This window comes from Cimex lectularius, unplaced genomic scaffold (assembly GCF_000648675.2).
Source record: "Cimex lectularius strain Harlan isolate CLEC.00 unplaced genomic scaffold, Clec_2.1 scaffold147, whole genome shotgun sequence".
In the NCBI taxonomy this organism is placed as follows: domain Eukaryota; kingdom Metazoa; phylum Arthropoda; class Insecta; order Hemiptera; family Cimicidae; genus Cimex; species Cimex lectularius.
In genome coordinates, this window is record NW_019392851.1 from 1,008,871 (window position 1) to 1,032,288 (window position 23,418).

General features: G+C 32.7%; 4 protein-coding genes across 5 annotated transcripts; 1 reads left to right on the forward strand and 3 right to left on the reverse strand.

Moving 5' to 3' along the window:
* Positions 1-1,292: 1,292 nt before the first annotated feature.
* Positions 1,293-6,915, reverse strand: LOC106668725 (nucleolar protein 14 homolog). Its single transcript, XM_014397707.2, has 15 exons — positions 6,604-6,915; positions 4,669-4,818; positions 4,478-4,601; positions 4,101-4,402; positions 3,883-4,040; positions 3,734-3,810; positions 3,172-3,669; positions 2,850-3,025; positions 2,642-2,794; positions 2,408-2,572; positions 2,191-2,345; positions 1,943-2,126; positions 1,736-1,884; positions 1,521-1,667; positions 1,293-1,458 (listed from the first exon to the last, which is right to left on the reverse strand). The coding sequence occupies exons 1-15, from the start codon at positions 6,778-6,780 to the stop codon at positions 1,356-1,358; spliced, it is 2,718 nt and encodes a 905-aa protein (XP_014253193.1). The 5' UTR covers positions 6,781-6,915; the 3' UTR covers positions 1,293-1,355.
* A 180-nt stretch (positions 6,916-7,095) lies between these two features.
* Positions 7,096-11,741, forward strand: LOC106668736 (general transcription factor IIH subunit 3). Its single transcript, XM_014397746.2, has 8 exons — positions 7,096-7,416; positions 7,485-7,668; positions 7,724-7,915; positions 9,217-9,340; positions 9,413-9,535; positions 9,595-9,730; positions 11,547-11,583; positions 11,652-11,741. The coding sequence occupies exons 1-8, from the start codon at positions 7,410-7,412 to the stop codon at positions 11,713-11,715; spliced, it is 867 nt and encodes a 288-aa protein (XP_014253232.1). The 5' UTR covers positions 7,096-7,409; the 3' UTR covers positions 11,716-11,741.
* On the reverse strand, positions 11,652-16,244 carry LOC106668734 (lysyl oxidase homolog 2). The gene is made up of 8 exons (XM_014397731.2): positions 15,836-16,244; positions 14,129-14,272; positions 13,793-14,074; positions 13,411-13,530; positions 13,225-13,353; positions 12,467-12,725; positions 12,153-12,405; positions 11,652-12,098 (listed from the first exon to the last, which is right to left on the reverse strand). The coding sequence occupies exons 1-8, from the start codon at positions 15,990-15,992 to the stop codon at positions 11,979-11,981; spliced, it is 1,464 nt and encodes a 487-aa protein (XP_014253217.1). The 5' UTR covers positions 15,993-16,244; the 3' UTR covers positions 11,652-11,978.
* A 1,385-nt stretch (positions 16,245-17,629) lies between these two features.
* On the reverse strand, positions 17,630-23,045 carry LOC106668739 (tetraspanin-33-like). 2 transcript variants are annotated; one of them, XR_002910631.1, is made up of 8 exons: positions 22,677-23,045; positions 22,368-22,574; positions 19,126-19,299; positions 18,936-19,067; positions 18,824-18,871; positions 18,259-18,375; positions 18,058-18,201; positions 17,630-17,977 (listed from the first exon to the last, which is right to left on the reverse strand). XR_002910631.1 is itself a non-coding variant. In XM_014397760.2 (7 exons), exons 1-7 carry the CDS (start codon positions 22,761-22,763, stop codon positions 18,130-18,132), a joined length of 837 nt encoding a protein of 278 aa, XP_014253246.1. In that variant the 5' UTR covers positions 22,764-23,045; the 3' UTR covers positions 17,630-18,129. The 2 variants fall into 2 exon arrangements, 1 of the variants encoding a protein (XP_014253246.1); XM_014397760.2 differs by having other exon boundaries at positions 17,630-18,201.
* Positions 23,046-23,418: the final 373 nt, after the last annotated feature.

The window sequence follows — 23,418 nt, forward strand, 5'->3', positions numbered from 1 at the left end:
TTTTTTATTCAATGGCTGACCTATGGCTTGTTTCCAATGGGTAAAATGCAGAACAACGTATTCATGTGTATGTCTTTAATCAAAATGGAGTGTGTTCCTCGTCCACTACCACAATATTTGTTAAATTTATACCATTGATATAGAATACAATAGAATTTTAATTGCATTGAAATTTACATGATCATTTACAAAAACTATAGTACTCAATATATTATACATATTTTTTATATAATTATTTAGTCTCGAAAAAAAAAAAAAATGTGCGTTACATAGAAATTTTCCCGTTGGCACCATAATATATATTATTCTCTCCTGCTCGAGAATTTTTACAGTCCATGCCTCTTGAGAACTTGTTCAAAAGTTCGGTAAAAATTGAAACTATCCGTTTGCTTCTTACAAGTAAACGCAATATTTTGGACAAAACAGACGAGCACAATAGACAAGGGCTTATTCATCATGTGCTTGGATCATCCACCAGTTTCCAAGCGAATACACTTTTCAGATTTCTTCTCCTAGAGGATGTGAGGGCTCAGTGCACTTTTTGATGTGAGGTGTTTGGATTTTTCGTAGTAATACTATTAATTGAAGAAATATTTAAAAAAAAAAACAAATTTGAAGAAATAATATTCTATATAAAATCAAAAGAAAGCAAACTGACAAACATAATCAACCACATCAAACGTCACAATAAAGTCATATGATAGAAAAAAACTTCTGACATAGCCTTTCTCATATTAAAACTGATATAGGATATGATCGACCAAACAACACACAGATCAATTGGTAAAGATAGAAAACCTTTAAATCGGGGTGGGCGTGATATCACACTTTTGCTTCCCTCAGTGAGATACTAAGAACGTGCACATACTCAACCCTATCTCTGCCTAGGTACTGTGAGCGTGATATTGCTGCCTAGTTTCTTCACTTTTAGACTGAAGTTAAAAGAAGCAGTGTGTTGCTTAAAACAAACAACAGCATTCTTTTTTCTAGATTTTTCGCTCTCACTAGCACTAAAAATAATAACTTGCAATGCACTCCTCTATGAACTTGAATCTAAATGTAAAGAGAGTAGAGTGCGATATCACTCTTACGGTGAGGTACTTGGTGAAGCAAAAGCATGATTGATAGCGCTGACCATCCTGAAAGGGTGAAATTATCTGGCAAAAAAGTCAGAGGTAATAGGCAGAACAGGATGAGTAGATATGAAGAAGAAAGTATATGTGTACATAAAAGAATACCACTGAGTAAAATTAATATAATAATGTATGATTACTATTCACAATTTTTACAACATATTTGATAAAAAAAATATCAACTTTATACACATACATTTTTTTTTAGAAAGAAAATTTTTTTCATTTTTTACTTTTCTTCTTCCTCTCTAGCTTGTTCAACTCTCCTTGTTGCTCTGCACCCCAGCTGTATATCTGTTTCACCCTCCTGATCCTCTCGGCATCACTGGAAAAAGAAATTTGGTCAGTTTTGAATTGAAAATATTGAAAAATTCCTGAAGAAAATACCTTTCTGCCTGTTCTTTGAATTTGATAGAAGCGAGGAACGATCTGTCCTTTCTGATCTCCCTCAGGGCGCCCTTCATCTCCTTTTTATATTTGCTCAACAGCTTTGTGTGCTCCGATGATTTTCCCGGTTTCTTCTTCCCGTCAAACCTGTGGAAAATTTTTTTGATTTAATTTCTGTTTTTGACTTTTAAACCAAATTAAGTTTGGGTACTTACACAGGCTGGAAGTCAGGCTCATAGAGCCTAAGAGCTTTTGGTTTTTTCTCTTCAAAAGTAATCGGAGAGAAACCAATTTCCTTAAAATGCTGCAAACGTTCTATTACTGAACTGATCATCTCTTGAATTTTTAAAGGGTATTTATCAACCTGGATGAAATTGTATATTATTATTTTATTTTTTATTGAGAGAGAATAAAAAATATACCTCAATTTTTTTAACATTGTTTAAAATTGGTTGAAGAAAGAGTGAAACTCCAATTAAATCTTTATATAAATCTGCGAAAGTTTGCACAAGTCTAAGACAAGTGAACAAACACCTTACACGAAAGCTGTCATCAGTTTTAGTGGCATTTGTCAAATCACTTGAATACATTTTGTATTCCACGTCCCTAAATTAAAAGCCCAAATAAAAAAAAAAAAAAAATTCTTAGCATTAAAATCACACCAACTTACAATTCTGTCACTGGCTGTTGTAAAAAGAGGATTTTATTCTCCTTTTTGAACGGCATCGTGACGAACGTCGATGAACTTGGTGGACAACACATGTGGATGATCCCAGACAGAAAATTCATCCCCTCAGGCAACAGCCTTTTAGACAATCGCACAAACTAAAACAATTAAACAATATTTGATATATAAATTTATATATTACAGCCACACATTTTCTTACCTGAGATAGAAGAGAAACTAAGAACATACCAGAAGATACGGAACGTTTGTTTGTCACATGACATTCTCTAAGTAATTCTGATATGAAAATTATGCAAGGAGTTGCAACTAAATGCCATTTATCAGACGTTGGATAAAGTCTAGTTATCAATTTAAAAAGAACAAGCTGAAATTATGTAAATTATTAATAACAATTTCTTAAATTAGTGTTTTAAACTAAAAAAAAAAAACTTACAGTACTTAAGTTTGGGTATTTTCCTTTTTTTTGTTTATAAGAAGAGTGTTTCTTTGTCAATGCGTCTATGACAGTCTTGGCCGTATTTGCTGGAGCAAAATGAACCAGCGTGTACAGATGTTCACTAAGATAGTCAAGTAATGTCCAAACTTCCTGATAAAGTACAAGAGTTAAATTTTTAAATATAAAAGTGTGAGGGAGAACTTACCGAGTGTTCTTCGTCAAAATAACAGATTAAATATTTGAAAAGTAGTTCCATTTTTTGTAGATTTTCTTTAAGGAGGCTTGGATGATTGCACTTTATCATCCTTTCAATCACTACTGTCTGTTCTGTTGGCGTTTTAGGCTTCATCAATGTTAAAAACCCGTCATACTCATCAGGAACTAGAGGTAGAACATATGGGCATATGTTTCAAAATGATAAAGTAAGTAAATAAATTTTTTAACTTAAAATTTAGTAGTAAAATTTTACTTTTTCCTTCAAGTGTAATTATAATAATTGATGAAATATAAGTAATATTAGTACCAACCACTGAAAGTATAAGGGAGTTCCTGTCTTGCTTTTTCCATAACTTCCTCGTCCTTTTTTGATTTCATTTTATCAGGTCTTTTCAACAGTTCAGAATCTTTTATATAGCTTTTAACTTTAAGTTCGTTGCTGAATGTGACTTTTTTCTTTTTCTGTTCATCGTCCATTTTGGTTGCCTCGCTTTCCAAACATTTCTCTTCTCTGTTTGTTGTGTTGTCTGTTTCATTTTTTTTCGCACTCTTTTTTGTATCAGTTTCTAAGTTTTCCTCTTCTATATTTTTACTTTCCTTTGTTTCTTCTTCTTCTTCTTCATTGCTCTCGTTTTCTTTATCTTCTTTGTTTTCTTCATCATATAGACCTACTTTAAGATCGGATAAGTCTTCCGGCCCATTTTCTTCATCATCTTCGCTTTCTTCTTCCTCGTCATCGTCTTCATCATAATCACACTCACCATCTCCATTTGCAAATGAGTCTAATGTTCTCTTCTTAAACATGTTATCTATAATTAAAGAATATTAGATTAACTTAATATGAATCAGAAATATTAATGTTGCAAATTATACCATCATTGTTTAAGCCAACTGGTTTTCCATCTTTATCATAAGTCAAAACATAAGTTTCTTCCTCTTCTATATCCAATCTGAAACAATTAAATTAAAATTAAATAATTGCATTACTTTTAAAAGTTGAAAGGTTAAAATAGTGACTTTACCCATCATCTAAATCATCAGCACTTCTGTGTCTGCTAGTAGGAAGGATTTCCTTCATATCATCACCTTTCATCCTTCTTATACGTTCTTCTTCTAACTCTGCTAATTTTTTGGCTTCTTGTTTAGCAATTTCCTCTTCAGTTTTTAACCGATCTTGAGGCTAAAACATAATAATTTACAATACAATGCGTGGCCGTTTATAAATTAATCGCAAACTTACAGTTCCTCGAGCTTCAAATCTGAGCTCATTGAGCAAAACGTCGAAATCGTCTTTTTTGAATTTCTTCGCCGGCTGTTCTTCTGCACTTTCGGCAGCTTTTGATTTTGAAGCCAAAAATGGCATAAGGTCTCTCCACTCTTTGTCGAGCTTGTCAGTCGCCTCAATATTTTTTTCCTTTTCTTGCGCCTTTTCAGCTTTTCGCGTTTTCGATTCCGCTATCAACTGTTCAATAACCGTCGCCCTACCACCTTCCACTTTCTTCAATAAGCCACCACCAAAATGCGCTTCCTCCACAAATTGTGCTGCAAATCACTTTGATTTATTATAAATCATAGAATTAAAAAAAAAAAAAATAGTTTAAAAAACCTGATAAATACCATCAAGGCCTTTTGGACCGTATTCATTGTCATCATCACTCCTTGGATCATCATTTTCAATTTCTGCTAAAGTTCTACCCCTATGTGTTAAAACCTCATCATCTATGAGATTATAAATCGTTTTCTTTAAAGAACAACAGTAACGTTAAACAACAAATTAATGCACAAACATCTCTGAATATTGACATTACCTTGTTAAAAGTTTTCATCCTTTCAGCTGTGAAACGAGCCATTATTTTGTCATCTTTTGTCATGGCTGAATTCTTTTCACCAATTCTTCTATCAAGAAACCGGTTTGATTTATTTTTAATTTTATACTCTTGTAAAAGTGTTTCTTTTCTCTACAAAAAAGAAAAAAACTGATTATTAATGTATATTAGTCTATAATTGTGTTAACATATATAATTTCTCATTTATTCATTTTAAATAAGCCAATCTAGCTTGTAATGTTGATGCAGCACACCACATAAACCCAGGCAATACATAAAATGTATAAATCAACCAAACATTCTGATGTGATATTTTTGTTATCACTGCCATTAAAGTTGATGGTGGGTGTTGATTTCAACTGACCATTAAAGTTGGCCTTGTGTCGGTGAACATTTTGAACCAGCACTAGGTCACTTATTATATCTATGCTCGTGGGGTTTTGATGTTACTCAAATTGGTTTCGGTTTTATGCTATTTTAAATTAAGATGTTCCTCACTGAAGATGGTGCAAAGTCAAAACGTGTTTTAGTAACATCATCACCTGCTGGTTCAACTGTACTTAAAGATACATACAATGAATTCAAAAATAGATAAATCTTATTTGTCAGTAGGCCGGATTGGCAGAAAACTCATGTATCAAGACCACTGTAGATAGGTGCCCCTTAGAGAATATAACTCATAGAAGAGGGGTCATCCTCATCAGATTAAGGCCAGGTTGACGTGGACAATTACTTTTTGGCTAAAGCCTCCCGCATGTAGAGAAAAGTTGCTCGATGTGTCTCGCCTAATTGAAAGGTGCAATTCCATGGCTCCATATAGAGAGCTTGTAGGAATGCACCCGAATGAGAATTGTACTTGAGCATGACAGTGAGAATATAAGAGAAACTGTTCTGATTTATAGATAAAACAGGGTTGGTCTATTGTATATAGTATTGATATTTTTGTGTCCTATTGTGTTGAGAGTAAATGTTTTAATTAACATGAATGTGTAGTGTAAGAGGGTGAATGGCAGAATATCGATTACCACACCAACGCTCAATGAGGTTAGTTATATAATAGGTGTAAAGAGTGATAAAGGAGTATTATCCTTACAGAGTGAATGGTATGTAAATGCGTTGAAGGCTGAAATGATCTAGCTGTTGGCCACCCCGGGAGCCCAACTTAAGCGGCTGGACGAAGGTAATTTACTGTAACTTACAAAAGCTGGAATGGCTGGTGGGCTGGAAGAATTAATCAGCTCAACTCTCTACCTGCATATTTGTGCTTATGTAAATCAGTAATCAGGTAAATCTTAACCAACTGACTGCCAAGATCTTACCAGTGCTTATCGTCAGACTGTGTAAGAAATTTAGAAGTATGTTTTTCCATAATTGTAGATTTTTCCTTGAGATGTGAATAGGCAGATAATGGAGTAGCTTTTTTTATTTCTTATCATTTCGGTCTACCTATCATCACTTTTTCTTGTACTGTAGATTTTACGCTTTTGGCCATCTTCAGTGGTGGGTTGTTGCAGAACCCTAACTAACTAGAAATACAGTGCAAATGTGCATAAAAATGCACCACATTAAAATAAAAGATGTACTGCACAAATACACTACTGAATATGGCGAAAAGCTGAAGCATGTCTGATAGATCAAAATGGTCGGAACCAACCAGACTTAACAGGCTCATCTTTTCAATAAAAAATCTCTCAAGAGTTTTTAATGTTAATAGTTTAGTGTAAAGTCAGGTATAAATGTGGATTTAATGCCATTTCTGCCTAAGTTTACATATTTCACTAAACGGTTAAGAAAAATCCTTAAAATCTATCAGGTTTTTCATCCAAATATGGAGGTGAGAACTCTTGCCTGAAAACACTTTAAAAAAATGCTTATGTGTTTTTAATTAAAACTATTTAATTTTTTTTGTAATTTTACCTTTTTTAACGCTTTTGCCCTGGACACCCCTGGCAGGCCAAAGTCGGTTTTCATTTTCCTACCGAGAACGTTGAATTTCTGCCTGTTGACATGCACTTCAAAAGGGTTTTTAGCTTTGCGCCCATTCTTTCCGGCCAATTTCGCGTCGGAAAGACTTCTACCCTTCATCTTTCCCATTTCGAATCTTGATTTAAAAAACTAAAATAAATAGAATGATTTAGCACTGTTGATTGTTGTCAGTCCGTTGCTGTCAAGGTACAGTCACTGGTGCTTTGCAGACCCACGTGCCTCCCTCGAACATCTGCAGTTCTGCACTCTGCAGTCTGCAGTCAACATATCATTTTTTCCATGAATTTACCTTTTTTTCCAATTGAGACTGTACATTGTTTCTTTAAAATACTGTAACTATTTCTTCCAATTAAATAAATAAACTGCTATTTATTTCAAGATTGAATACACAAAAATTGAACCTTAATAAAACCATCAAATACACTTTACATAAAACTCAAATATTTGTGTCAAATACCAAACAAGCTTAATAGATTGATTCTGGAAAAATACATTTTAAAATATTTTCTAAGACAATAATTTTTAATTTGGCAACTTTAACGAATGTAGTCCGGTAAAAGGGAAAATATTGCCTAAGAGGGATACTTGTTATGGTGATAACCAAAAGTTGGGTTGGAGGTAATTTTAAGTTGTTTACATTTCCTTCTATGGATAGTTATCCGGTGTTTTTATTTTTATATTATAAAATACAAACATTAAATACAATCTAAGGGCAAAGCACTAGTCAACAAAGAAAAATGGAACGTAAGTGGCTGTACATCACTTTGTATTATATTAGTTCAACACAGCAGTTCATATTTGGAATGTTATAGGCCTGAAGGAGGAGAAGAGTCTCCTTATTATGATTTTGGATTTTAATCCGGTTCAGAGGGTGATAAGCGCCACTCCACGTGGGTTCCATCAGCTTCTCGAAGCTATAGTCGCCTTCGCTAACTGTCATCTTATGTTCCGTCAGAGCAACCAACTGGCGATTATCGCCTGTCATGCACAAATGAGGTATGACATTTTATTACAGCCTGTTATGTTTAGTTGATTAATTTTTGCATTGTAGCGAGTACATCTATTCAGATAAAGACAGTAAAGTAGAGCCGACAGGACAGAACGACGGGCAGTATGAAATGTTTGCGCATGTTGAGCGTAGAATAAGGCTGAAAGTGAAAGAAATCATTGCCAGGCTTGAACCATCTCTTGGAGACTCACTTCTTGCCGGTGCGTGTTCAATGGCACTTTGTTACGCACAAAGGTACGTTATTAAAACAAGAATGCATAAAAGGAAACGTAAATTTACAAACAAACTTGCTAGTACATCAGATATGTCTATACATGTACTTAAAGCCTTTTAGATTAATGATAACAGCATATTGGAAGACTAATATGTCAGCCTCTCAATTTAACACAGATCTGACTTGTGGATTTGGATTCCAGCTTTACTTTTTTGTGTTTCTGACCTCATAAACCACACCTGAAAAGGTAGTGAGTATCAAGTTCTCTTGTACGAACTAATGGTTCCAGCTTACTGGAGGACTGCAATTGGACTAAGGTTTCAGCCTCTCAATTTATCACAGATCTGGCTGTTGTGGATTTGGTTCCCAGTGTTACCTTTTCGTGTTTTTCACCTCTAATTAACCACATTTGAAAAGGTCAGTTGTAAAGTCGTCCACCATGGAAGATTTGTTTAAGGCATCAGCATCTCAGTTGAGTGCCCCATGTGTGTTCAATTGAGAGCATTGCTGTTGAAATTTTCTCATTCTTCATTTTTAAGTTCCTTAAGTCTATCTTAAAAGTTTATAATTCGTAAAGCTAGTTGGATATAAAGCTTTCGCAAATGAAAGAATGAATGACTTCAGCTTGTAGGAGGAATACCTCTATGGTATTGTCATGCGCTAAAGCTTCTTTAAAATTGAGTGTTGCTTCTCGGTGCTCAAGATGCTGTGTTAATCTTTAATGTCAATCATTATGTCATATGTGTAACTATGGTTCTGATTTGATTGTGAAAGCTACATTCAGTGAAGTTTGAGGTATTCTAATGAACAAATTATTATATGGGATGACTTTCTGGCCTGAATTGAGTTTTATACCTTTAGTTTACAAGAAAGAATCTGGTTTAACTTTGGAACAGAAACTTTGAGAGACAAACATTATGTGTGTTGTTAATGATACCTAAAATTAGCAATCATCATGTTCTAATGTTTGTACACATTTTGCTAGAGTAAAGTAAGCAAAACAAACATTTATGGAATATGCTCAGGATATGTTATACATAACTTAAGGAATTTTAGATTTTTTTTTTTTAAATCAAAATTAAAAGTTGGTGTCACAGGCGGGATTCGAGCCCATGATCTGTTGCTCCAACCACTTGAATAAAAATCGAAATGAGAAGTTTGTGGCATGGACGATTGAAGTCACGTAGCTCAAGTGGTTGGAGCAATAGCGTATTGAGCTGAAGGTTATGGGTTCGAATCTCGCCTCTGACACAAATTTTTCATTTTGAAAAAATTGTGTGTAATTAATTGATTATATGCTTAATCATCATTTGTTTCATAGAAAAGTACGAGAATTGCCAATAGGGGATAAATTGAATTCGAGAATCCTAGTTATAACAGGAAGTGGTGAAAGTACATCCCAATACATGAACTACATGAATGTTTTCTTTACAGCACAGAAAGAAGTAATTTTTTTTTTAAGCAATTGATTAAATCAATAAAAATGCTCAAATAATTAATTTTAACGTCTTCTGCAGAACGTCATTCTAGATGTGTTGAGCATTGAACATGATTTAGCGATTCTTCAACAAGGCTGTGATATCACTGGTGGAATCTATCTTAAGATACCTCAACCTCAAGGCCTATTGCAGTATTTACTGGTAAGTTACACGTTATTGAATTCTGGTTCAAATTTGAAATATTATTTTTTGTTTTCAAGTGGGTTTTTCTGCCAGAACCTCCGATTAGGAAAAAGCTAGTTTTGCCACCACCAGTGCACGTTGATTACCGAGCAGCATGTTTCTGCCATCGAATGCTCGTTGATGTGGGCTTTGTCTGCTCAGTTTGCCTTTCAGGTATATGGCGTTTTTATGTACACTTTCTTTAATACATTTTCTAAGCAGTAGTCATGGGTGTGATTAATTTTTGTTGACCGCTGTCAAAAAACAAGCCTTTCACACATGTGAGTGACCACTCCCGTTTAATTTAAAAAAAGATCAGAATTTTAGCAGAGGTTGTTAGTCTGAAGGTGTAGTATATCTAATCATAAAGATCTTAAAATATATAACTGAAAAAACATCTCCCAAGTGGGTGGGCAGTATAGCTCCTCATATTTTATTCAGCGCACATATGTTAATCCAATTTGTATAAAATTCATAAGGGATCATCTAGAAAGCAATCCGCTTAATTCCTGAAATTTTCCTAAAACAAATGCTTTGGGAGATGGAGTTGTGTACAGGATTTTATTTTTACGCATGCACAGGCAATACCATTGATCCAATTGGGATGAAATTAATAGGGGACCATCTAGAAACCAACCCTCACAAGCTCTGAAAATTTTATAATAATTACTCTCATGGTTTCGGAGTTTTGCCAGTCTGAATTTCAAAATGCGAGTGGAAATTTTGATTTTGGAAGGCAACAATTTTTCTACTTACTGCATTCTTCGGTAGTTTGGAAGCCAAAACTATAAGATATAGATCTTCAGACACGAGGACGATTGAGAATGGCCTCTGATGGTCTAAAATGCAAGAAAGGGATCATGCTCACTAGTTTGAGGATAGGCCATGCCTTCACAGTGTATTGTGGCTGTAGTCATTAGCCCCCATTAAAAAAACTAAATTAAATAAAATGAAAAAAAAATTCAGACCAAAATATTATTTTTTTAAAAGTTTAACATTTCCTGTTATGTTCTTCTCTCTCCTCTCTCTCTTGTTTAAAATAATATCCTTGCGTATTAGGCAGAGCACAGAGCAGTCGTATGTAATATTATATGTATTCATTTACTGGGGGAAGGGTAGTGTGAAAAAAAGGCCAGAGGCGACAATAGGATTTGAACCCATGACCGTGGGCAGGATCTACAAGCCAAGAGTCTATCACACTGACTAATTGGCTCCGCAGTATTTTTTAAATTAGTTATTTCTTTAAGAGTGACTGGAAGATTATGAAAATACAACTCATTAAAAACTAGGTCTGATGAACATATTATCGGAATAGTGAAAATATATATTATAAATAACCATTTTAGCTTTTTTATTAGAATTATTTCTTCCTAAATATTTATTATGTTTAAAAAAAAAATCATTGAAAATAATTTAAAAAATTATCTGCCAATATTAGCCAGAGAGAAAGTAACGAAAAATGCAATGCAACAAAAAACGCACATCTTGGGGAAGGAAGCTTGATAAAAAGGTCAAGGGCAGCATTGAATCATGACCACGGAGTCTACAAGCTGAGAACCTAACATGCTGACCACTCAGCTACTGCGGTCCCCTCTATGAGTCTTGTTTTAATAAATTAAAACCAGGTTTAATAAACACGTAAAAGTGAAAAATGGATATTACAACCTACCATTATAGCTTTTATCTTTTAATTGTTGATTGTGAATGTTTTATTATTTTATCTGCATAATTTTTATTTCTGAGAATCATACACTTATTGGGTTTGTTTCCATTTGTAATATAAAAGATAAAACATCAGTTTCGTTTTGCATTCTTTATCTCACCATTTCAAATAAAAATAATGAATACTTATATTTTTATGATAGCCTACGGGCTCTGCAGACGATGTGTTAAAGACTTTTTTAAATTTTTATTTTACTTTATTTTTATAATTGTTGTTTTATTTTCAAGATTTATTTTGTTCAAATTACAATTTTCAATTTTGTTACAGTGTTTTGCAAATTTTCACCGATTTGTCTGATGTGCCAGTAAGTCAAGAACTTGCTTTATCTATTAAATTTTTTATTTTTTTTATTAATGGTTACTTTTTTTACAGCACCCTTTTTAAAAACCCAACACATTTGCCAACAAAACAGAAAAAAAAGAAAAAAACTATGTGATATACCAATTTTTTGTGTGCCGATGTATATATTTTTTTACATATTGAAAATATTTTGTTTATTATTTAAATCTATTCATGTATATACAATAACAATAAATGATTTGTAAACAAAATTTGTGTTCTTTTAGTTTTTTTTTAATATTATATAACGTTGTTGCTTCTTTTGTAAGAAAACACACTGTTTTTTAATGCTTAATTTAGGATTACTTAAGACATTTTATTCTGTGCTTAATAATTTTATTCATTTACAACTTTTTCTTTTCACATTGTATGAGCACAATTAAAAATCCTCACGTAACTTGGTGTATAAAGTAAATTGCATGTGACTTCATTGTTATCGAATCGCATCTCTGGAATTTTAAACTCGGGGTTAATTTTCACCTGAAAAAAAATTGAAGTTAAAAAATGTTTATTAGATTTGAAATATGACAGCACCTTGAAATAATATTGCCCAGTTTCCATATCAGAGATGTCAACCCATTGGCAGTCTATATTGTGCTTGTATATATCTGAGCAGTTTGGCGATATCCCCTGGTCGCCATAGTTTGCACAAGCAAATTCAGGCCTTGCGCCATTGGCACATTCGTTATCTTCTAGACAGAAAGAAGCTTTGTGCCCCTCGGCGATCTTGAACCCATTTTGGTCAATAATGTCAAAAGTCGCAAAAACCTCCATACTATGGAAATGCCTTTAAAACAAAGCCAAGTTGGACTTAGGTGGCGTTGTTTTGGTAAAGTTTCTTCACTTACATGTGGCACTGATGGAACTGCCAGAGGTTCTTTGGCAAGAAAGGTCTGAAAGCCTCATTACCGATGTTTGTCACCTTTGCAGTGAACCGCAAAAGCCTTCTCGTTTCTAGGTGCCAATATCCAGAATCTTTTTGTCTAATATACGCTGAACTCCCGACACAGTTCTCTTCCATGGCGCATTGTAACAAATACATGAGCCTGTCTTCTAAATATGCGCTCTTTTCAATTTCGTCTTTGTCGATTGACAAGTCTGCCATTTCTTCAATATAAAAATAAAGATAATTAAGTACAAATTTGTCGATTATTTGGCTATAACTGAGATAACATAATTAAACAGTTTTGCTGTTATATACAACATTTAAATTTTCAAAAACAAATTTTATAATGATTGTAATTCCTTATTTTACTTTTAGGTGTCAGACCTAAGCCATCAATTATGAAAGGTTACTTGTTGAATTTTGGATAGAATGGCAAAGAATAACAATGAAATCAATAATAAAATAATCAATACAGCTTTTAAAATATATAATAATTTTTTTAAAATATATGTGATTCCTTTTGCAGGATGAACTTGTAGATTTGAAATTTGAAATCAATGTTCTATCCTCGCCGTTTTGATCTAAGATGTATTTTGGCACTGATATGACACCAAAACAGGGAGGGAGGCAGATTAGGATGATCGGAAATGACTTAACTTTAAAAAACTTAACTTTTTTTTTATATCTATATGTACAGAAATAAAGAAAAAATATCTCGACCTGCTGTACATATAACTCCAGCGAAGAAATTTCCTGGACAGTAAAAACTATTTGGTATTGTACATTCAGAAAGGGAAACTTCATTTCCGACACATTCCACACCACTCATTGTCATATTTAGAATTCCATCTAAAAAAAGTTAAAAAGTCAAATATCGGCCGTTGTTTTTCAATTTCAGCCTTTTACTTCCAAGAAAATGGTTCTGTGTCGCAGTCTGAGCAAACCCTAAGCCGAGCTGTTTGCACACAACGTTGGCTTCAATTAGACGCCAGCCGTCTCCGCAAATAGCATACCATCCTTGCTCACCTAACATGAAATATAATAAAGTGAAAAAAAGTAAAATAATTGGTGAGATTGCTTTAGGATCATGTTTATATTTTTTAATCTAGAACAGCTCAGATTTTAAAAAACTTATGGCTGATTGACCACAAAACTTACTAAGCAATTAGTGTTCAAAAATTCCATTTTTGGTTACATACACTACTCATGAATATTTCCTTATGTAAAAGAACAATTAATAACAAGCTGTTAAAAAAGATTGGATGATAAATTAATAAATTAAATGTACCTTTGCTATCTAACAACATTTCGACTCTTCCTTCATTTTTGGTCCTCCCATCAGCCAGTCTCAATTGCAGATCTCCGTATTTCGTTTTGACTTTGTCTTTCTCAATTTTTACTGTATTTGTCGCGTCTGACATTATAATGCTTTTTGTCTTTTCGTTGTTGATACAAACTACACCAGCAGCTTCATCCTTTTCACAGTCATGATTACCCCACCCGTCGAAGCGGCAAGAGGAAAGATTCTTCTCCGATCCGTCGCAGTATAAATTATCCATTAAGTAGTTTCCTAAAAAGTAAGATGTGTATAAATACATTTAAAATACTGATTCAGCTGTCTTACCTCTTGGTTCGCCAAAATAAGAAGCGTATGTAGGTCTGGACAACTCATATCCGAGTTTTGAACAGACAATACTGGCTTCTCTCAAATCCCACTCGTCATCGCAGATATTGCCCCATCTACCTTTGTGAAATATCTCAACATTTCCTTTAAAATTAAAGTCAGATAGGATTCCAAGCGATTATATAAAATAAATAACCAATACAATAACAATTATGATTATTCAAATTATTTTTTTTCTGATCATCCTGCTCTACTTATTGCTTGTTTTGTCTGTCAAATTCACAATCTTCAGTTGTTAAAAGCCTCAAATCTTAATAAATTACAAGTGCAGAATACATTAATTATATAACTTCACCAGTTAATTAATTAATATAACAAAATTATTAAGGGGGCAAATTATAACTGTCAGAATTAATAAAGCGTGAATTCCTCCATCCAAATGATTATAAGTGATGTAAAAACAATTTGTAAATCCTTAGCGAAGTTTTTACTTAGCAAATTAGGAAGATAAAGTCGAATGATTTGTCAATAAGTTAAGTTTTGTTTGCAACTTTATCATCACTGATTATTATGTTATCTTTTTTTCAGTTTGTTCACAAAACCAGTGAAAATAGGCAAGTCTGGATGATTACGGACGATAAGTGACGGGTCCATCTCATCCTAGACCTTACCATGGTTTCAAAGGTTTAAGGCTTCTGTCCATGGCAACCGGGCAGAGGAGCAATGAAAAGGCCATCAAAAATCAGTGAGAACACCTATCAGCCTTGAACCCTTTTGCGGCATACCTAACTTCCCAAATGTAGATCCATCAAACATTGGTTAATAATAAGCCCTCTGTCAAACAGGATTGCATTCTAGGACATGTAAAAAAATTCATTAAGTCAACCTACTAAAAAGTTAATGGTAGAACTACTAGAATTAAGATGTGTTAGGGCTGGAATAGTCGAACAACTGTCTGGACACTGCATACTCCACAGTCATATGAACTCAGAGCTGCAGAAACAAGCGTGTGCAGATATTGCGAAGGATTATACAGGCTGAGATTCCTACTTAGAGGAAAAGTCCAGGCTTGAAGGATACACACAGAAGTAATTGAAAAAGCTTTGGCATAACTTAATGAGCTCTTGACAACAATGGAGATGAACAATAGATCAATACTCTTCATAGTACGCAGGCCATAATTTTTTTTTAACAAAGCGACTGTTTCATTAGAAATTTGTTTATGTATAAATTTAATGTTTTAAACCTTAAAAATTAAGTTAAAGTAAAAGCTAAGATTATATTTTAAAGGAGTAATGGTTTTATTTGAAAATTTCTTCTTTAACGATGTCAACCATTCTTTTTCTTCATTGAAATGTGATTCAAACAAAACTAAAGAACCAATTAATTAGTTGAACCTCTCAACTTTTAACCCTGACAAGTGCCCCACATTCAATTTAGATTGAAGCAGATGACACATCTGTATAAATAGAGCTCTAGAAGCATGTCAAAAAATTAAATAATTATCATATTAAGATCTTGTCAGCAATATAAGCTTACAGCTTATATTTTAATTTCAGAAAAAAAAAAGGTTTAAATAAAAGTAGTACCAATACTTTTGATAATAAAAATATTAATTTTAATTAGAAATAATATAAATAAGAAGTGTGAACCAATTTTTTTTTTGTTTTTGTAAACTTGTAAGAATTCAAAGAAGGAAAATTTTACCTTCATATTTCCCTCGACCTCCAACGAGCCTTAGGCTTCCCTCCCTAACGTACTTTTTCTTCATGAGTTTCTTCACCAAGTCTCCCTTTTTGAGAAACTTGGCTTCAGAAAAGTCCAGAATGGATATTAGAGCCAATAAAAGTGGTAACGGGTTCATAGTTAGACAGGGAGAGCCATCATGACCGTGTGGATGAAAGAATGAGACTGGTGTTAGGAGTACTTTTAATTCGACTGATTTGTATCTTTGATGATCACACTGGGCCTTGGGAGCCTTCTTATTTGACTCATTTAATCTATCTAACAGAGATTGAATTGCGAAATCCCGACCGGAAATCAAAGCGTTTCAATTAAATAATTGCATTTTGAGAAACTGACCCGATTTTACTATATTAATTGAAAGCGTTTAACACAAAATTAAAACAAATTCATCTGGCTATTACAGTTTATTATATAATTCCATACAATAATTAATAACACATTGTATATAAACATAACATAATAATATAGTATATTACATACAAGACTGAAAACTTTATAAATCAAATATGTATGAACGCAATATTATATTTACAATTTCTCTTCACTGCTAAATAAGGGTATATTATATATAATTATCAATTACTGGTATACAATCTAGAAATAACTTGACTCCGCCAAAAACACACAAAACGATAATCCATGCACATTTGATCTCAACAAGTAACATCTTTTAAAGGCAAGTTGCATTATTCTTCTTTCTAAAAATTATAGATTGGACGGAAGAATCATTTACGCCTTTTTTGAAATGAAAACAAAACACAAAAACAAATAACACATAATAATAACTAAACATCGAATCTACTCTCTTAAATGGGTTCATCTATTTTACCATTTATTGATCAATTATTTTAACCTTCAAAGACCAAATGTTGGCTAATACTGGTTAAGAGCAAGTAGAAGAAAATTTTAATACTCGTATAAAACACTCTCGACGTTTCATTAATGTAGTTTAGCCAAAAATACACTTTTTGTACAAATATTTAAAATGTTCCCTTAAAACTCTTGGCACAATTTTGTTTCTGCTGTAAAGAATTTTTGTTTTGCCTTTAATGTTATTTTCTCCTTACTAGATAGAACTTAAAGCACATAATATATAATATATTCATAAATATTACAAATAAGAAACTTATAGACATATATTGGAAATTGGAATCCTAATCAATAATAATTATATTCAGCATTTTTCTTTGGACTGTATTGCTAAAAATTCCCCTTTAAATTCAAGTTCATCCTGCAAAAGGACGGCAGACTCTTTGAACCTTTAAAAATTCAAAAAATCTTAACATAAATGAGAGATTAAATAATGTAAATCCAAGTTTTTCCATCCTTCTGTTCTGTTGACTCGACTTTAAAATAATAGATTTTATATCATACTTTGAATATTAAAATTAAATGATTTGCAAAGTTGTAAATTGAGAGATGTCAAGTTTGTACATTTACTGTTAATTATAGAAATGAACTAGATAACTAAAGCTAATAATAATAAAATATTTATTTTTTTAATGGAAATAAGTCTAAGTGGGTAATTGGAAGCTCAGATCACCAGGTTTTTATTCTGGCAATTAATCCCTTGAATTTTGAGTTTTTTTGAATCAAAATCATCTACTGTTACGTACAAAAATATGTGTAAAAATAAAGTAAACATTTTTTTAAAAATTTATAACCAAATTGTTACGCTTTAAGATTTTGTTTAGTATATTAAAATGTATGGTTTTAATTTATTAAGATGAAAATGAAAATTATTTGAATCAAAAGCTACTTGGTCTCCCACGCCTGTTAAGTAGTAAAATAAAAGCTGTTACGTTTGTCGTTTTTGTATTGGCATTTACACTAAACATTATATTTAATTATTACACTATATTTTCTGGTATCAAAAATTTAGCAGTCGTTTTGTTAAAAATTACTTTAAAACTAGATTTTTGCAATATGAGAAAAACACGGGTTTTTCTTTTTTTGAAGCTAAGTCTTATTCTTCAAACTTCTTATTAATAATAAATATTCAATAACAAATAGTTGCCTGAAAAGACAAGACGGAGGAAAAAAAATCGTCTGTTCACTGGAAACAAGGGAATGACAAAGAGAATTCATTAGCCTACCATTTTTCTGAAAATAAAAAAGCATTAGTTTTTGTATTTATGAATGCCTACCGCATCTTCATTTTTTTTTTTCAACTCTGTTCATACGTAGACTTCTGAAGAAAGGTATGGAAACAAAAAAGAAAAATCAGTCAAGATTTAGCGGTAGGCAACTATGTTTCACGACGTCCATCGCGACTTTTGTAGCTCTATCTGTCCTTCGAGGGTCTTCCCGAGATATATCACAAACAGCTGGAAACCAAAGATTATTTAAAAAAATATTATTTTTATTATACAATTTACATTTACCTGACTGAGTGCTACGCCCAATGCAAAACCTGCGATTGTGTACAGATTCCTCTCCGCATATGCTTTTACGACTTCGATACAGCCACTTGTCCACACTTTTTTACTCGCTTCAGCAGCCTAAAATTAAAATATACATAAATAAAAACTATTTTTTATTATGTACAAGATAACTAAACTTGAGATTCATATTTTGTTGTTTATTTCAAACTATATTATTCTTAAAATTGTATTAATTAAAACGTACTTATTTTAATGTAAACCAAATTACATAAAATTAGAAATTCATGAGGCAAATAAAAATTGATTATGATTTAAAAAAAAAAAGACGGAAAATTTAACTTTAAAAGTCAAAATTTAACAATTTATTCGATTACTAAATGATTTTCTGGTGATTTTTTTTTTCAAACCATAATTAAATATTGTTTTTATTAAAACTCGTTTAATTTGGATTAAATTAAAATAACTATGTTGTAATTAATATAACAATAAAAATATGTACATATAGTTTGAAATAAACAACAAAATACAAGTGTGATCTTTGGGTGTATAAATGAGATATACTAACTGAAAGATTTTGGGCTCCATATCCGCACATTATGTTAATTAAACCACCCTGAAATAAGAAAAAATCAAGTTTTTAAAGACTGTGTTTTAATGAAAAATATAAAATAATTTACAGCAATGTTTGTTGCGTTGATGCAGCAAGAATAAGGGACTCCACACTGTTCTCGACTGGGGGAAGAACAATTAAAATACTCATTGCTCGACCAATCCATGTACCCTCCTGAACTCAGGCCGCAGCAATGGAACTGTAAACAAGTTTTATTAAGACTTATTTAATTTGCATCCTTGCATTTCTTTACCTACCTCCTTTTGCGCAAAGTCTATGAAGTTTCTTAAATCGTCATTATCCCTGTATTTGTGTATTATTTGAACTGTAAAAGAATCTTGAATTATAGTCTGCATGGTGTGAGGGAACACGAAGCCGATTATAGCGATCGCCATTTCCAGGAGGAAGAATATCAACAGACATAATGAATACTGGAACAGACAAGCGAATTATTGGGATTATCCTACAAATTTTTATTTAATTTATTATAAAGGCACAAATAAGGCTTTAAGTCCCCTTACATGTACATATTTTAGAAGTAAATTTAGTTCTATAATCATAGTAAAATAATAATAATAAAATATACAGAACAATAATATTATTTATTTATTACAATTAATTAAGGTTTTTAGTTGAGATGAAAAAAGTTAATGGCACGAGAGGGATTCGAACCCATGACCTTCGCTTAGATACGCCGCTGCTCTACCACCTGAGCTATCGTGACCTCGATCCACTCGGACATCAATTCCCCATCTCAAACCCACCTTATGAGTTTTCCCTCCTTTTGCCATTTTTCAAATGTCGTGTAATCGGTTTGGATTCTCGACGACAACTGAAATGGCGACGGAGAGCTTTAGTGAAGTGTACTTCATTTAATTAATTAAATTCACTAATTTCATGGGCCGAAGGTCGTGGGTTCGAATCCCTCTCGTGCCATTAACTTTTTTTCATCTCAACTAAAAACCTTAATTAATTGTAATGTATTAATTGGTCAAGCGGACCACGAAATTAGTGAAATTATTTATTTATTTATTATTATTATTATACAAATATTTTTAAAATATTAATTATTTATAACTGAATGATGAAACCATATTATGAAAAAAAAGTAGAAAGAGAAAAAGGTAAAAGTAAAAGGGAAAAAGAAAAGGAAGAGGGAAGAAAAGGAGGTGATTCATGTCGTTTTTAAAAACTCAGATGCCTTGGACCTGAAATAAGCCAGCAAGGAAGCATAACTGGGGAAGCAAATTCCATAGTCTTGCCTCTGAATTCTGAAGGATAAGGCTAAAGCTTTAGAGGAGTGTTGAAAGCTTGGGATATTATTGGTGCATTTAGATAAGGAATGTAGGGAAAAAGTTTATAGATATTTGTGTGGTGATTAATGGCCGTTAATCGATATTTATTTAGAAATCGTGAGATGCAGTCTGGTGTGATGTAGGTTTCAGAAAAATATTTTCTTTATCGTGCCGACGTTTTGATCTTTATTGAGATCATCTTCAGGGCTCAATGTGTTTGTCTTCTGTGTAATTGTGCCATTCTTGCGTGTTGTGTTGAGAGTGCCCACAATGGCACAAGTACACAGAAGACAAACACTTTGAGCCCTAAAGATGATCTCAATAAAGATCGAAACGTTGGCACGATAAAGAAAACGTTTTTCTGAAACCTACATCACACCAGACCGCATCTCACGATTTCTAATACTTATAGATATTGAAGAAATTTATTTTATTTAATTATAAATATGTATATTAAAACTCTAGGTTTATAATTGCTTAGTATGTTAAGGTTACTAAAGAAGTTAATATAGGAAGAAATATGATTTCTTGGTTTAAAATCATAACACTGTCTAATGCAGAAATGATAAGCGATTTGAAGGTGATGAGCAGATTGAGAGTCTAAGGAAATAATTAGTTGAAGTGGTGAGGAGTGGTCAGGAATGAAGTACTTTAGAAAAACACCTTTTTCATTGTTTTGCTGACGTTTTGATCTTTATTCGGGTCATTCCGGGCTTGGGTGTATTGCAAAGCATGTGTTGATTGGAAAAAATAGTAAAGATGTAAATAATGAACCAAGTATTTCATATTCACATAAAGTGGGGTGCTATTCTTGTGGTGTCTTATTTGTTTCGTGTGAAATTGTTGTGAAACGTGAATTTGTATTCCTTTTTTTATATGACTGTGACAGGGTGGGGAACACAATAAATCTTGTGAAATTTTCTTTGATCATAGGCGGTTTTATTTGAATCAAAGGAAGTCGAGAATGGGGATTTTCTGGATTGGATGATATTGAAGGAAAGGGAAATTTAAAAATACAGTTTAATCATTATTTTTTACATTGATCCACGCTACTCCATAGACGTAGGCAACCAAAAACACACTTCCATAAAAAGTAGTCTTTATTAAAACAAAACAAAAGGGGTGCTGCCCACTCCCCTTCTTCAGCTGCTATGCCCATTGAAAATTAAACACTTAAGAGTTTTTATGAAAGTGTGTTTTTGGTTGTCTGTCTTTGGAATAGAGTGGATCAACATAAAAAAATAAATTTTAATAACAATCTACAGGCTAAAATAACAACAATAATATTATCAATATGTGATAATATAGTTTTTTTTAAGGAAAAGTTTAATGGTTTATTGGCTTTATGATGTGGGCATAGCTGAGTTTGCATATATCTGTTCTGTAATTAATGCTGTATGTGTCTCTGTTAATGTAAAAAAATGATATTATTTGGTTTAAAATTTATATTATTTACAAATGTATTGTATTTTTTCAATCAACATATGTTTTATAATTCACCTAGGCCCTGAAGATGACCTGAATAAAGGTTAAAACGTCGGTAAAAAAAAATAAAAATAATGAAAAGGTGTTTTTCTGGTCGCTAAAAAAACACAAAAGTATAAGGAAGTGAAAAAATAGCGCTAAATAAGTAGAACTAGTTTTCTGTTGAGTAAAAAAGCTAAGTCGAAGAGAATGGAGGCTTGAGTAGATCTTTTTAATAATAGAGCTTACATAGTCATGTCACGTAAATTTGGAGATAAAAATAACGCTGAGACTTTTAACTTTTGGTTAAAAATTAATAAGGGAGCCGTTGATACAAGGAGGGATAGGCAATATTTATTAATGGGTTTATTGGAAATTAATAAGATCTGGGACTTGTTAGGGTTTAAAAGAATGCCATTATTTCTTGATCATAGATTGGGGAATGAAATCATGGCTGAGCAGAAGATAGCTTCAGCGATGTTGTTTACAAAACACTGAATGTAAAGCTGAGTGTCATCAGCATAGATGAAATTGGAAGAAATTAAGAACTAATGGAAGATCATTTGTAAACATGGAAAAGAGTAAAGGTCCAAGAATAGAGCCTTGTGGTACATCAACTGAAATTGAGAAAGAAGAGAATTTGAAGCTTTAACTCTCTGATAGAACAGATAGGAGATGAGATTAGTAGCAGTAGAAGAAAAATTCAAGAGATATATTTAACTATTTATAAATGAACTTACAAATTTAAGGAGACACGTGTTTTCTCTTAGGGCTCCGACGCATCCGGCGAAGCTTACGACAAAAACAACTCCCCCGAATATAATAAGGACTAGAGATATGTCAAGTAATATATCATAAATTGTATTGACTTTATACAGGCCCCCTGTACCTCGCCATTTATCGACAAAAGCATATGTCCCAATGCCAATTAGCAACCCTCCAAACAGCTAAAAAAAAATAATTAACTGTTAAAAAAAATTCTCTTGTGGGACCAGCCCATGTAAATTGTCTTGTAATTAGTTGTCTTGTATAAAGGAACTCTGACTCACCCAGAAGAGGAAATTAAGCATGAAGATCATATACTTGACGCAAGGGCTGATGTAGGTGAAATTGCTCGGGTTTCTCCTCCGGTTCATTTTCTTTCCTCGAATTCCAAACAGGGAGGGCGAAGAATACGACGGAAGTGAGAGGAAAAAAAGGTTAGCTCTTCCTATTCGATATTCCGAAGATGCGAGCCTTTTTAAATCGGCATCTGGGCATGACAACGTTGACCAGCAGGGAATTTGTTCAACGGCAAATTTGTTAACACTTATGTCAGCGGTTTAAGATTTCACAACACGAGATCCCTGGCGACCTGTCATTTCAAGCTTTTTGTTTGACAGTCTCTACACTGTAACAGTGCTAGTGTGCTACACAGTAGATGCAACTGACAAGCGCAAGCCAGGCCCGCTATCTAGATTGGTCGGTTACGTTTACCCCGCTGTACACATCAATATTCAAACTATTATATATAGAAATAGAAATATATTTATCAAAAACATTTTAACTATAGGGATTGGCCCCTTTACTGTAAATAGAAAAATATAAATTAATTAAATAGCAGAAAGGTTAAAAAATATAACGTAAGAAATAATAATAAACAAAAATTTTATGACATTAACATAGTTGAATATGAATGAAGGAGAGAAGTAGGTATAAAAGAAAAGTATAAAAGAAAGAAGAAAAAGAAAATAACAATCAGATCATAATAATAATTAATAATAATAAGATTTAGCTGTCTTCTTTGACCTG

Excerpts from the sequence above, each read along its gene's own strand:
- LOC106668736 (XM_014397746.2), top strand. Across the intron at positions 7,669-7,723 it reads GCCTGTCATGCACAAATGAG|CGAGTACATCTATTCAGATA; the intron begins GTATGACATTTT and ends TTTGCATTGTAG. Across the intron at positions 7,916-9,216 it reads GCACTTTGTTACGCACAAAG|AAAAGTACGAGAATTGCCAA; the intron begins GTACGTTATTAA and ends TTTGTTTCATAG.
- LOC106668734 (XM_014397731.2), bottom strand. The coding sequence starts at position 15,992 with ATGAACCCGTTACCACTTTTATTGGCTCTAATATCCATTCTGGACTTT. Across the intron at positions 12,726-13,224 it reads TGGAGTTATATGTACAGCAG|AAATGGCAGACTTGTCAATC; the intron begins GTCGAGATATTT and ends TTTATATTGAAG. Across the intron at positions 12,099-12,152 it reads CTGGGCAATATTATTTCAAG|GTGAAAATTAACCCCGAGTT; the intron begins GTGCTGTCATAT and ends ATTTTTTTTCAG.
- LOC106668739 (XM_014397760.2), bottom strand. The coding sequence starts at position 22,763 with ATGAACCGGAGGAGAAACCCGAGCAATTTCACCTACATCAGCCCTTGC. Across the intron at positions 19,300-22,367 it reads ACACGTGTCTCCTTAAATTT|TATTCATTATGTCTGTTGAT; the intron begins GTAAGTTCATTT and ends TGTCTGTTCCAG. Across the intron at positions 18,872-18,935 it reads TCAACGCAACAAACATTGCT|GGTGGTTTAATTAACATAAT; the intron begins GTAAATTATTTT and ends TTCTTATTTCAG.
- LOC106668725 (XM_014397707.2), bottom strand. The coding sequence starts at position 6,780 with ATGGGAAAGATGAAGGGTAGAAGTCTTTCCGACGCGAAATTGGCCGGA. Across the intron at positions 3,670-3,733 it reads AGTTGGCTTAAACAATGATG|ATAACATGTTTAAGAAGAGA; the intron begins GTATAATTTGCA and ends CTTTAATTATAG. Across the intron at positions 1,885-1,942 it reads ACAATGTTAAAAAAATTGAG|GTTGATAAATACCCTTTAAA; the intron begins GTATATTTTTTA and ends AATTTCATCCAG.